General features: G+C 55.6%; 4 protein-coding genes across 4 annotated transcripts; 3 read left to right on the top strand and 1 right to left on the bottom strand.

The window, feature by feature from the left end:
• Positions 1-1,889: 1,889 nt before the first annotated feature.
• Positions 1,890-2,730, top strand: CHGG_03144 (uncharacterized protein; the record flags this gene model as incomplete). Its single annotated transcript, XM_001229659.1, has 2 exons — positions 1,890-2,145; positions 2,243-2,730. 2 exons carry the CDS (start codon positions 1,890-1,892, stop codon positions 2,728-2,730), a joined length of 744 nt encoding a protein of 247 aa, XP_001229660.1.
• A 499-nt stretch (positions 2,731-3,229) lies between these two features.
• On the bottom strand, positions 3,230-4,108 carry CHGG_03143 (uncharacterized protein; the record flags this gene model as incomplete). The annotated part of the gene is made up of 3 exons (XM_001229658.1): positions 3,230-3,295; positions 3,378-3,545; positions 3,839-4,108. 3 exons carry the CDS (start codon positions 4,106-4,108, stop codon positions 3,230-3,232), a joined length of 504 nt encoding a protein of 167 aa, XP_001229659.1.
• Positions 4,109-4,541: 433 nt separating this feature from the next.
• Positions 4,542-5,511, top strand: CHGG_03142 (uncharacterized protein; the record flags this gene model as incomplete). Its single annotated transcript, XM_001229657.1, has 2 exons — positions 4,542-5,069; positions 5,134-5,511. The coding sequence occupies 2 exons, from the start codon at positions 4,542-4,544 to the stop codon at positions 5,509-5,511; spliced, it is 906 nt and encodes a 301-aa protein (XP_001229658.1).
• Positions 5,512-10,394: 4,883 nt separating this feature from the next.
• On the top strand, positions 10,395-13,872 carry CHGG_03141 (uncharacterized protein; the record flags this gene model as incomplete). The annotated part of the gene is made up of 6 exons (XM_001229656.1): positions 10,395-10,440; positions 10,565-10,650; positions 10,710-11,029; positions 11,409-11,565; positions 11,645-13,280; positions 13,349-13,872. 6 exons carry the CDS (start codon positions 10,395-10,397, stop codon positions 13,870-13,872), a joined length of 2,769 nt encoding a protein of 922 aa, XP_001229657.1.
• Between the last annotated feature and the right edge of the window lie 154 nt (positions 13,873-14,026).

Genomic DNA, 14,026 nt, shown 5'->3' with positions numbered 1-14,026 from the left:
ATAATCAAGGAATACGATAGAGCTGATGAAAATTAACGACTCAACCGATTCAACAATCTTATCGTCGGAGAGGACAAAACCTGTTTTCAGCATGCGTTAGGCCAAATTCAATTTATCGTGCATGTTGGGTCGACCGTTGAACCGTTGACATGTCTCAGCCAGTTCAACCCTCCCCCCCCTCCCTTTAACTAACCCCTTAAAGACGCGTCCGTTCTTCGGCTTCTGAAATTGCGAGGGTGACACAGAACCCTGCTTGCCTACCCAGCAAGCAGGTACGTCCATGCCTACATCCAAGACATAGTAGCTCGGTTCCTTGTTCCTGGATGCCACCCAGATCCGCAAGATTCGGGGGCGGGACCCAAATGCCGGCGGGAGGCGAGTGGTTAGAAAAGGGGCCGCACTGTTGCAGCCGGGAACCAAGAGCCGGAACCCGGAGATCTACTATAGCCTGGCTTCGTGTTGAGGTGTCTTTACTCGTCATGGTTCAGAGGGAAAGGCAGTCGTTACGGCCCAGACTTGGCCGTCAACTCGGCTAGATCTAAACTCGAGCCGAGGTGACCAAGATAGGGGTTGGCGTGTACATTTCTAGCCCCGTTCCACATCGTCGGATCTCTTCCTATATACTAGTGTAAAGACAGCCGGGGCCACTCATCTCCGTGTTGATCATGTCTCGGTTTAGAGACACTCACCTCCGACAAGCCACAGCAGCATGACGCCCGAGACAGATGCGAGAGAGATCCAGGGATCGGTCGGTGTAACTCTTTCTCCACCAGGTACCCTTGGTCAAGAATCCCATAACGGTCGGGGCCTGTCCCATTGCCGTCTACTAGGCACCTGGAACCTTATCGTGTAACGTCTTCTTTGTCCCACCTCGAGCCACCATCACCGTAACGTCCGATTTCATCATAGCCTGGCCTTGTCCACACCACGGCCGATGAGGACTTTTCACCTCGGACCCGGATGAGGTTGATGACACGTACTCTTGGAAACTAGATGCCTTCTTCGTGCTCTTTCGAGCCGTTATCCGCTGCGCTCGCCTCGCACGCCTCGCACGTATCGCAGCTTGGCCGAGACACTCAATCTTACCATTGAACTGGTAAAAATGGTGTCCCCACACTGGCAACTTGCTATCTCGATCCATGGATTAGTGGGCGAATCGAAGTAAACTATCTGATAGGCTAGTGTTTGTGTTTCTGGGACCACAGTTTGCCTAAATCGTCTCACTGACGACAGCCGCGTGGCGAGCCTAAGACTGGTGGTGAGATGATGATAAGGGTGTGAGATCGTGTAACAACAACTGCTGAGGGCAAAACCACATGTAAAAACGGTTGGGTATGCGAGTCCCTATGCGAGAGAAAAGGTGGGAGATGTGCCCCGTTTACGTAGGCTGTGATGGGCATGACTTCATCGAGGCGGAATCGGGTACAACAAGTCCTGTAAGACGAATTCACCTTGACAACGTGAAAGACTACATACACCTCGACCCCGATGACTTCCGAAACCCAGGCCCACTGTGGGTTGTTGGGTCTGGTCAGCCCACGGCGTTGAAACTGTCATAAACCAAGTAGAAGGCAGTGAGACAAACTCTCTAGAATCTAGAAGCATCGTCCGCGGCCTAAACCTGTACCCTCTCGCCCAAAGTCAAACTTGTGGACGGTTTCAACTAGTATGTGTGTTAGTATCACGACAGGAACTTCTGGGCCATTCCACGAGTGCCATCTCCCCGACCGGGAAACTTAGAGCACCCTGACGGTGGTTCTCTGGAATATATCATGCCACTCCCTGCCCCTTTCAACCCCTTTCGCCGTCAAGCAATCCGACAGGGACCATCTGCGTGCCCTTCAAATTTCCCACTCTTTACACTACCTCACACCATAGCGCCCACAACTATGCGCTCACTCACCCAAATGTTTTGGGTTCTTACCATTTACCTCATGGTCCTCCCCTTGGTTGCTACGTCCCCTCACCACCACCCTCACCACCCCTCTCCAAACCGTATACTCTACGACATCGGCAACCAAATCGCGGACAGGTCCATGATGATAGACGCGGCTCAATTTAACTTTGCCCCATTCAAAGTCACGAACCTCCACATCCTCTGCACCCGTTTTAACCCAACGGTCGACTACTCCTGCAACCTGACATGTAAGAGAGCCAAAGAGAGGTGGAACAAACACACCCTCCCCCTTTCCCCAAACCAAAAACTGCGCGAATAACCAAAAGACAAAACTGACCGCGTCAGTCGCTTGGTCCGACCCCAACTCTGTGCGACAGAATAGCGTGACGTCAGGCCACTGCCAGACGTCGTGGGCGTGGGACGGCGTGACCAAGCACCAAGCCGACTCAGACGGCAGCAACCCCGTCGCCGAATACCGCTCGTGCTGGATCAACGACGACGCCACCTATTTCAAGGTCGCCGTGCCGGGCTTCTGGCACCCGGGCAACTTCACCCTCGAACTGGCGCACCGCTACCGCGATGACGAGTACGTTGTCCCTCACCCTTCCCGTCCTTCTCGTACTCCATTTAGGAACAGAGACATCATCATTGACGGCGGGGCACTGACTGACGCGGCCTGCGGGTTCACAGAAACTTTACCAAGCCTTGGGATTATCCCACGACGTTTGGGGATGCTCGTGTTCATCTCTGCGAGGAACAAGCACTCACAGACAGGATGGACCATTTTCATCCTGGCGTTATCAATGGGACTGTCATTGGGCGTAATCGATTGAGTGAGGGAAAATAAAGATGCTCGTCACACACGTTTCCTGAAAATGTGATAACAGTCGAAACGCTAGCGGTTGTTGATAGGGTCTAAGGGCGGGAGAGAAAAAGACATTGTGTACTTTGTTTTGTATTTTGCCGAGGTTTGCTGAGAAATGAAGTCGGTCAGAGCAATAGTAGGGCTTGACATCTTGCCATCAGTTATTCGTTAAAAATAGGCCGGAGATGAGGGGGGGTGAGTGGTCTACCAATGCTGGGCGACAACAAGCCCACCATGAGCTCCCAAGCCGCCTTCAAAACAAGCGTGACGCCTAACGCAGGACCAATATCTCCATATTCCCCTGCGTGCTATAACATGCGTCCGTCATTCAACCCCACTCTGCACGCCTCGATTGTTTCGTATGCCAGGTGGATTAGAGACACTTCCATCTATTCGCCCCGATACATATGTACAACGTCACCGAAACCCAGTCTCATTTCCATGCCACCCCTTTTGCCACAGCCTTTTCAACCCGACAGCGGATACGACGTCTCCGGCAGAGACTCGAGGTGTTGCCTGTGGTGCTCGTTCGCCTGTGATTTCCAACCATGTCAGCAACCCATACCATTTACCCAGAAAAAGGCGGCACCCAGAAAGTAAGAACAAAAGACTTACAAAAGGCAGCCCGCAGTACCCGCACGGCGTAATCTCAGGCTTGTCCGTGTTGATGAAGATCTTGGGGTGACCCTCGGGGCCACCACCGCCGTCGCACGCGACGATGCGGTCGTGCGTCCACCGCACAGGCTGCTGGTGGATGAGCTCAATGGCGGCGTACGGCCGGGGCTGTATTCACGAATATCGCCACAAGTCAGCTCGCTGCCTCATTCCAAACACCACAACCAACCCTCCCAATCCCAATCCCAACCTCAACCCAGCTAGCCGCCCCTCACCCCACCCACCACAACCCCCAGCCATAACAACCCCCCATATACTCAACCACCCCCCCTTCCCCCCCCCCAAAAAAAAGTACGCAAAAAAAAAAAAAAAAAACGCCCCTGCAACTCAAAATCCCGTCTGCTCAAACGGCGGCCCCACCATCGGCCGCCGCGCGCGGGTGCTGCGAGCGGGGACCAGACCTCGGGCGCGATTAGGCGACTGCTGGGCGACAGCGGTCGGGACGGGTCCCCCCCTCCACGACCTGTGGCGCGGTATTTCGAGGCCGGGGCCGGCGGGGGCGGGCGGTTTCCTGGTTCTGGCCTCTGGCTATGGGTCTGGGCTCTGGGCGGGCGGGGGTGGCTGAACGCTGCTGCTGCAACTGTTGCCGAAACCCTGGTGGTGCCGGTGCCCGGGGAAGGGAACCGGTCGGCGGTGGCGCCTACGCCCCGCTCGGGCGTGAGGGCGTACATTTTTGGTGTAGGTGGAGGTTTTGGTGTTATTTGGGTGTGGTGATTGTGGTGGTTTGCGGGACGAGCCCCGGGGAGCGTCAATTGCAGGTTCGCTTCAATGGCTCGATTGAATTGGCTCCGGCCGCTGGAAGCTTGCAGTGGAGTTCCGGGCGGCGGCGCCGGCTGATTTTCGGAGCTTGGAAGCGGGTGGTCGTAATGGTCTTGGCGCCTTGGCAAACTTGCCGTTCCTCGCTTCTTTTTTGGAGTCCGTTCGCGTCGTTTGATATTTTGCTTTCCAAGCAAGGGAGGGAAAGCGGCCAAGTTGGGAACGACAAACCGTTGGAAGAAAGTCGTAGCATAGATTTGCGAAGTGATCTACTAACCCAACATTCAGAAACCCGCAGACCTTCTTTCAACTACTTTCCCCGCCCGCGGTCCCGATCGACCGACAAACATGGCCCCGACACCAGGATCAGGAATGCCAGGGATGGCAAAACAATCGACACCCAAGACCATGTCTTCGCGTCTGATGACGATGAAGTTCATGCAAAGGGGTGCCGCAGCAGCAGCAGCGGCGGCGGCGACGGCGACGGACACACCCGAGGCCAGCTCGCCCAGGACCCCGCGGAGCGACGACGGCTCGGCCAAGCGGCGCAAGACGGCACACGCGCCCTCGGCCGCCAGCTCGCCCGCGACTCCGCTCTTCGACCAGCAGGCGATGAAGTCGGCCGTGGAAGAGGAGGAGAAGAGGAACCGGGCGGCGATCGAGAAGCGCGCTGCTGAGCTGGGTGACTCGCACTGGGTGCTAGAAGGCGCCGCGAGCCTGCCTCCGAGGACGGCCCGGCCGCTGCTGAATGTTGTCGAAGTCGGGTTTGCTCAGATTGACTACGCGGGCGCGTCGAGCAAGGACGATGACCCGTTCGATCTGGGCAGCGCGCCTGCCCAGCCGCAGTTTCAAAGGTTCAACATGAAAAAGTCAAAGGTAGGTTGAATTCTAGTGTGAGGGATCCAATCCTTGAGGTTATGTATGTTAACAAGATTTACAGGCTATCAAGAAGGAGAACAACGAAAGCGGTAACAGTGACTCTGATTCCGGATCTAGCTCGGGCTCAGGAGAGGTTTCCGACGACGACGAAAAGTCGTCGCCAGCACGCGCAGAGCCGAGCCGCGGCCGGACGAGTACCGTCGGCGACGCAGAGCGCAGGCGCGCGAGGTCTAGCGCCTCGGGCAGACGAGAAGAGGAGCGCAGGAAGGCGCAGCAGCTTGCCGGAAAGAGGCGGAAGAAGGAGATCAAGTTGAACCAACTGACCTCGATCTCGTCCGCAGGTTCGCAGGCGTTTCAACGGCCCTCTCCTGCTATATCTTGTCACGGGTGTGGGAAGCCTGGCCACAAGGTTGCCGATTGCCCAAACAAGAAGCGCTGAAGGCGGACCTCTGCAGGCATGCTCACTCGTCCTTGACTCGAACTTGGCTTTCACTCGGTCTTTCCCGAGGACCGCCCCTCACCCCCCCGCTGATCATCCTTCATGCCTGATTTCCATCCTTTTTCCCAAGTGGTCACGCTTCCTGACTGAAGCCTGTCTCGTATTTGGACGCTTGCTAGGGTACGACAGTCTCATCAAGTGGGCTCCGGATATAGCCTAGTGTTGAGTTATTACAAGCGGCAGCTCTCACAATACCCGGTCTAGTGACAAGAAACTGCGGCGGTTTGAGACGACTGCTCCGTCGAACGAATACAAAGTTTTTCAACACCAGACCTGCATGTTTCCGAAGTGGCAACCACCATGATCATAAATTCTCGCTCTCGAGCCAAGTCTTCCGTCCAGACTCTAGGCAAGGACGAAACCACAAAGAGCCGATCACCGTCCCTTGCCCGCAGCGAGCGCGCATCTATGCCGGTAGACCGGGCGACCGCAGGACAAAGGGATGTGTGATGAGGCATGCATGAGCACGGCTGAAGGAACCGCCATTAGCCCCTGACTCCAAATATTCGAGGCCCGGCTCCTCGCGCCGAGCCTGAATGTGGACAGGAAGTAGCCCTGTTGTCTCTGTCAATAAGCGGAGTTAGCCAGTTTCGGAGCCCGCGAAACCCGTGGGTTACGCCATTATGATCGGTGGGGTGGGGGTGGTTAAGACAAGGAAGGAGAGGAGACGTTTGAATTTTATACCAGAGCCCCAGGCAGAAACGGCTGCATGCAGGTTGCCCCTTTTTCCGCCGCCCCCGGGTGTTGAACCGCACGGGTAGCGATGGCTGGGACTCTCCGCTCCGCCATCGAGGACGGGCTAGCCGGCCGTGCCGTGTTCTGACATCCCGGGTAAAGTCTGTTGAACCGGGCTGAGGTTATATGGGAATTCCAACATGGTGGTCCGCGGGACCGAGCTTCGCCGTTTTGGGATGGCTGGGTTGACGCTTTCGGCTTGCTTCAACGCCACGGCCGTGCCGTTATCTTGAGAATGGAAAAATACCGGGACCGGGAGATTCGCAAAATCATCCCTTTCCCCAGACTAGTCGTTGCATATCACGAAGGGGGATAATTCGACATCGGGCCGGATCGCCCCTTGGCTCTGCAGCTCGGCCATGACCGACGAGCTGTCGGCATCAAGATGATCTCCTGTGCATCTGGGTCTGGTGGATAGCAAGAGCCCTAGTCGTAGGCGCGTGCGCGCAATGCTCTCGGCCTCCAAGTACCATTTCAGGCATAGCTAGAGCAGCCCACCAAATTGGAGTCGCGAGGCCGGCATTTCCGCGTTTGCGGTGTCGTGACAAGATGGTGTGTGTGTGTGTGGGTGGTTGCTTCTGTGGCGATCGCAGGTTTGGATCGGGTCTCCACAGACATCGACGTGCATAAACCGACGTCGTCGGCCAGGCCGCATGCGGGCTGAACCCTCTGCAACCCCTGACCCGTCGTCCGTGCCCCAGAGCCAAGGTTCACCGAGAAGCCGATGGAAGGGCGGGAGAGAAGGGACATCATCCGGGTGCGACCCGGCTTTGAGCCATATTTGGTTCGGCTCGCTCATCACTGTCGCATCGCGGCTGGTTGCGAGTTAGCCGCACCGTGGACACCACAACGGTCGCATGAGTCGCAATATCATGTGTTTTGCTCTGCCAGCAAACGTCAACGTCAGATTTCAGCACCGCCGGATCATGACGTTTGGCGGTGCCCCTGTTGCGCTGATGCAAGACGTCCGGGTTGCCCCTCGAGCTGTTTCACCTCGATTTCGGTGCCTGGTAGTTCCTTTGATCCGGTGAGACAACCCGATTACGGCAAGAGAGGAAACCTGTACCCGGCCAGACCGTGAGGATGGTGTATAGCGGCGGAGGAACTAAGGTAACCCCCCCATGGACGCTTTATGAACCGGTGAATCAGGCACGGCAATCGCCTCCGCGGCTGGCGGGCCTTGATGGCGTTGTCGATCCAAGGGCGACATTTACTGGAGTTGGGGGCGTACTGTGTATGGTGGCGGCCGGGCTTGTGCCGCAGTTGATGTCGGGTGTAACGATATGTAGGTACGTATCCACTTGCGGCACAGTCCACGAGCAATCATTTTCCCGGTCGACGGAGAGTTAGCTGGAGTTGCGTCGAAGAGAACCACATCGCTGCCGGGTGCCAACCGTGATAAACGATGTGATTCTGTAGATTCGATGACGGGACACAAGAACCGGCCCGGGTGGTGCGCCCGCCCGCGCAGCTCCTGCACGCAACTCTCGTCACAGCCCTCAATTTGGAACACCGGGGGAGGACTTTCCCTTGGGGGACCGACTGTACCCAATCTATCTCTTCGGGTTGACATGCACTTGGGATGAGACGTTGCTGCATAGCCTCTGGACGGAGTTCCACCAGTCGGGCTGTCTGAACCGACCAATGGCTGAGTTTTGCCGTATGAATCGCGACACACGTTCAGTCGAGGTCACGAGCCGTTTCCGACCCAGGCAGATGCTCGCTTTTTCGTGCGTTGATGACTGAACAACGTAAGACGGCAGGTGGGGAGGCGTTGGCGGAAGGCAGAGTTTTGTAACGTCGGAAGCCGGGAAGAGGACTGAGGCTTTGCTCTCTGCGGGAGGAGGTTTCAATATTTGCTTAGGGTTAGGTCGATGATATGTGGTCGGTTCCTCTTGGTTTGGTGCAGTCAGGAGCAACCTGGGAAGCTGTGGTATGCGCTTTCCTCGATGTACCTAAGGTACCTCCCCGAATGCAGTCAGGTACTTGCCTTAGGTCTGCTAACGGTGCTGCATGTCAAATGAAACAGGTTGCCTGAAAAGCGGCCTTGCATGTAGCACATGCAGCAGCCTGCGGCCTAACGTGCCTGAGTATCGCGTTCCATTATTTTGCGTATGAGCTAAAATAGCCATGGATTACCACTTCCACCTGAGTGGTAGGCACTTACCTGATATTCCCGTCCCGAGTGGGCTGTATTGAGAAACCTGGAACCGTGGAGCCGCCGGCCGGCCGCTTTTCTGGCCGCTTTTCTGGCCGCCTAAGCCTTAATTACAGGCACAGCAACTCCATCGTGTTGTATGTACGATCCTGCGCAGTATAGAGAAGCGATGCACCGGGTAGCCGGTGAGCGATGAACGCAAGCGCCGTCCTTTCTCCCTTCATCTCTCTTCTCTCAATTTGTTTTCCTTAGCGCCGGACCGTGGGCCTGATGGTGATGACCGACATATTGCCTGCGGAGACTCCTTCCTTTCCATTGCGCCTACCTCTCGCATTTTGTTTTCGTAACAATGCTGTAGCCTGGCAGCTTGTGTGCGCCTCGGCAGTCTTACCACGCGTTCTCCTCACATTGCACATTGATGTGCCAATCGAAGTTCTTCTGGTCCTACATTGGCTCTTGCGGTTCTGCTCTCTGATATGATCACGATGGCACTCTGGCCAAAAAAGCCAAAGAGAAAGAAATAAAGGAAACCAAAAAAAAGAAAACAGGCAAAGAAACCCGAGCAAAAGGAACTAAATAAAAGAACCCCAGCCCAAAATAAATAAATAATAAAAAATAAAAATGTAGACTTTGGCCTTCCGAATGTTTTCTTTAGGTTGGTTCCTCTTGTTGTCGGCGCCTACACTTGGAGTTCGGCTTTTTTGGCCCATGGGGTGGATCGATCCGCTTGGCGGGGAAGCCGAGAACAGATTGATGCCACGACGGAAGTCTCTTGCACTTCAATCGGGGTGTACAGGTTCTCTCAAACATACATCCCCAGACGTAGAGCATATGGGCACTTTACTTGGCGGACATGAAGTACTTTGTAACTTCTATCACAGTAAGTTTTTGCGCTCTTGAACAATGTCACTCGGTATTTTTCAGGCTTACGATCAAATACAGACAGATCCGACCCCCCGGCTTTCCTCCTCCCGCCCCCACCCCTGTCGATATTGCCGCGCTGAAAATCATAGCTTCAATGCCGCCTTAGTTTAGGTCTTTCCCTTTCCCACACCCTTAATTGACCGCGCATTATTGATGGTCCTGTTGTTGAATCGACGAGCTGAGCGGCTCGTTGCCTCTGCGGGTCCCCGAGGACCAGATGCAGTTGTGCAAAATGACGGTGACCTATCGTTGCCATCGCTCCTGCACCTAGCCATCCAGGTACTCAACAAATTCTGCGTCAGCCTGCGCATATAAAGAGCCCTGTAGCCCCTGCTCGCCGGGGATTCCCAGCATCAGATTTCCAATCCCTCCCCCCAAGCAGTCGGGGCCCTACTGTGCACAAAGTACCACCGATGAACGCATCGGAGTCTCTCTCTTGTCTTGTGTGAAGCTCCGTCTCCCACTGCGCCGTTACGTGGTCGCTACCAAAATCCTCGTTCCTTCTTGCCCTACCTCGCCTACCTCGCTTGGGTGGAACAGATTCGACCACGAGGACCCATAACTAGGGCGAACAAGCCACCACCCACACCACTAGTAGTTAGCTCCCCGTCCCACCGGGTGCGACTCGACCCAGCCGGCTTCTGGAATCCAACTCGTCGGTAACTGACCCTCTCTTCTCGCCTCCTAGCGCTGCATCCATTCCCCACACCGTCGCACAGACAAGGGCATCTTTACTGGCTGTTGTTGCCGCTGCTGCGCCGTCATCGCCGCCTCTCGCCCAACCTGGTCTCGCCCACTTGCCCCAACCCCACCAACAGTGCTTGTGCCTTTATTACTGGTACCGATCCGAAAGGACTTTGCTGTTGTTTCCTGGCCTATCTTTCGCCGTCGACCGGTCATTCAGACCGCTCTCTTTACCTGGAAACGAACTGCACTCACTCTCTTCCCCAGCATCACCATCTACCCACTAATTCCCACCCCAAAAAGTCGACACCGGCACTCTATCATGGCTCCCCCGGCCTCCAGCTCCCCAGTCCTCGGCGGACCCCCCGGTCAACGGCGAGGTTGTGCTTGTTACAGACCGCCTGGAGAAGCCGTCTCTGGATGACCGGTCGTACCGGGTCATCTGCCTTCCAAATCAGCTCGAAGCCCTCATAGTCCACGATCCCAAGACAGACAAGGCCAGCGCGGCCATGGATGTCAATGTTGGGAGCTTCAGCGACGAGGATGATATGCCAGGAATGGCCCACGCCGTCGAGCATGTAAGTACCCCTTTGTTGGAAAACGTTGGGTTGGTTTCGACGCTAACTCTGGCGTGGAGCTCCTCTTCATGGGCAACAAGAAGTACCCGGTGGAAAATGCGTACCATCAGTACATATCAGCCCATTCCGGGTTGACCAACGCCTATACAGCAGCAACGTCTACAAACTACCACTTTGAGGTGTCTGCCAAACCCAGCAACGAAGAGGAGCCATCGGCGACGAACCCTTCGCCACTGCTGGGTGCCCTAGACCGCTTTGCCCAGTTCTTCATCGAACCCTTGTTTCTTGAGAGCACGCTGGACCGCGAGCTCCGGGCCGTGGACTCGGAGAACAAGAAGAACTTGCAAAGCGACCAATGGCGTCTGCATCAGCTCAAGAAGTCGTTGTCAAACCCCCAAGCACCCGTTTTGCCATTTCTCTACCGGCAACCTGGAAACCCTGAAGACTGTCCCCGAGGCCGAGGGAATCAACGTCCGCGACAAGTTTATCGAGTTCTATGAGAAGCACTACTCGGCCAACCGGATGAAGCTTTGTGTTCTTGGCCGGGAGCCCTTGGATGTTTTACAGGCTTGGGTCATCGAGCACTTCTCGTCCGTCAAAAACAAGAACCTTGCGCCTAACAAGTGGGAGACAGAAGTGCCCTTCACCAAGGAGCAACTAGGGACCCAGATCTTTGCGAAGCCCGTCATGGACACGCGGGACCTTACCCTTACGTTCCCTTTCATCGAGCAGGACCACCTCTACGACTCGCAACCCAGCCGATATATCAGTCATCTCATTGGCCACGAGGGCCCTGGGAGCATCATGTCGTACATCAAGTCGAAAGGCTGGGCGAACGGCCTGTATGCAGGAGCAGGCCCTTTCACCCCGCGCACCCCAGAGGTTTTGAAATCCCAAATAACGTTAACAGAGGAGGTGTGACACCCCCCCCCCCCCCCCCCCCGCGGCAACCTTTTTCGGATACGCTAAACAATGTTTACTAACACCAAAATAGGGTCTCAAAAACTACAAGGAGGTCGTGAAGGTTGTTTTTGAATACATTGCTCTCCTACGCGAAACGGAACCGCAGGAGTGGATATTTGAAGAACAAAAGGGCCTATCCGAAGTCAACTTTAGGTTCAAGGAGAAGACGCAGTCATACCGCTTCACAAGCAAGCTCAGCTCATTCATGCAGAAGCCACTGCCGAGGGAGTATCTGCTGAGCGGGTATAGCCTACTACGCAAGTTCGACCCCAGCTTGATCAAGGAAGGTCTCGACTGCCTGCGCCCGGACAACTTCCGCATGACGATCGTCTCCCGCGATTTCCCTGGAACATGGGAGAACAAGGAGAAATGGTATGGCACGGAATACACGTGCCAACCTATCCCGACCGAGCTTAGGGAAGAGATCAAGAAGGCGGCAGCCAGTGGGCCTAAGAACCGAACGGCCAAGCTCCGTCTTCCGCACGCAAACGAGTTCGTGCCGACCAAGTTGGAGGTTGAGAAGAAGGGCGTTAAGGAGCCCGCCCTTGCCCCACGTATTGTCCGAAACGACTCTCACGTCCGGACTTGGTTCAAGAAGGACGACACCTTTTGGGTCCCGAAAGCAACACTGATCATCAGCTGCAGGAGCCCGGTGGCCACCGGCTCGGCGGCGGGCCGGGTGAAGTCACGTCTCTTTACAGACCTAATCAAGGATGCCCTGGAAGAGTACTCTTACGACGCTGAGCTGGCCGGCTTGGAGTATACTGTGACGCTCGACTCGCGGGGCTTGTACATCGAGATCTCTGGTTATAACGACAAGTTGGCAGTCCTCCTGCAGCATGTCCTTATCACCACACGCGACCTTGAGATTCGCGATGACCGATTCGCCATCATCAAAGAACGCATCAGCAGAGGGTACCGGAACTGGGAACTCGCCGCACCCTGGACCCAGATCGGCGATTACATGTCCTGGTTGACTATCGACCAGGGTTATGTGGTCGAGGAACTCGAGGCCGAACTGCCTCATATCACACCAGATGCCCTCCGCGTCTTTCAGAAGGAGCTACTGGCCCAGATGCACATGGAGATCCTCGCCCACGGAAACATCTACAAAGAAGACGCACTCAAGCTGACAGACATGGTCGAGTCGACGTTGAAGCCTCGGGTTCTCCCACAAGCGCAGTGGAAGATTCGCCGTGGGTTGATGCTCCCGCCCGGATCCAACTACATCTGGAAGAAGAAACTCAAGGATCCTGCCAATGTCAACCATTGCATCCAATACTTCCTCCATGCAGGGTACAGGGGGGATTACAACGTCCGAGCCAAGGTGCTGTTGCTCGACCAGATCGTCCACGAGCCATGCTTCAACCAACTTCGCACCAAGGAACAACTCGGCTACATTGTCTACTCGGGCACCTGGACCAGCGTCACGCAGTATGGGTTCTACTTTGTCATTCAGAGCGAGAAGACGGCACCGTATCTAGAAACCCGAATCGAGGAGTTTCTGAAGACAGTGGCCACGACCCTCGAAGAAATGAGCGACACCGAGTTCGAGAGCAACAAGCGCAGCATCATCGACAAGCGTTTGGAGAGACTCAAGTATATGGAGCAAGAAAGCAACAGGCACTGGACTCATATCCACTCCGAGTTCTATGCCTTTGATAACGGTAAGCTCCCCCCCCTGTCCCTTCTTGGTAGGCCGTGTTCGTGAGACTGATCATCCATTTTGCTATAGCTCCTCAGGATGCAGAGCACATAAAGCCGCTAACCAAGACGGACATGATCGAGTTCTTCAACCAGTACATCCACCCTAACTCGCCATCGAGGGCGAAGCTTGCTGTTTACCTCGAAGCCCAGGCCAAGAGCGACGTGTCAACGAAGGAGATCTCAGAACTCATCAAGACGCTAGAGCTTGACTCGAAGGCTGCTGGCAAGGCCGCTGCTGATCTCCAGGCCCGGTTGAGTGCGGCCGACCACGACGTTGACAAGGAGGTGGCAGGCCTCCGGGACTACCTCCTCCACGACCTGAAGGTGCCGGAAGGCAAGATTGACGTGGCGGCCGAGGCGTGGAAAAAGATCCACGCTGAGCATGGGCCCGGAAACGATGTCGTTAAGGATGCGGAACCGCCTTCGTCGAACGGGACAACGCCAGTCTTCATTGATGACGTGCGGTCTTTCAGGGCGAGTCTTCCCGCTAGCAGCGGGGCCAAGCCTCTGAGGGATCTCAGCGAATATGAGGATCATGGTGCAAAGCTCTGATTGCACCCTACGTCAAGGCTAGGAAGTCATGTTGGGGAAACGGGATGCTGCATGAGGAGAGGGGGGAGGAGGGGGGGGGGGGCGGGGTTTAGGAAAATAGGTAGCGCATGTTGAAAAGTCAACTCATAGAGGGGAGGAAAGTGAGACGAGATAG

This window comes from Chaetomium globosum, genomic scaffold (genome assembly GCF_000143365.1).
Source record: "Chaetomium globosum CBS 148.51 scaffold_2 genomic scaffold, whole genome shotgun sequence".
Classification (NCBI taxonomy): domain Eukaryota; kingdom Fungi; phylum Ascomycota; class Sordariomycetes; order Sordariales; family Chaetomiaceae; genus Chaetomium; species Chaetomium globosum.
This window is presented reverse-complemented; position numbering and strand designations above follow the sequence as displayed.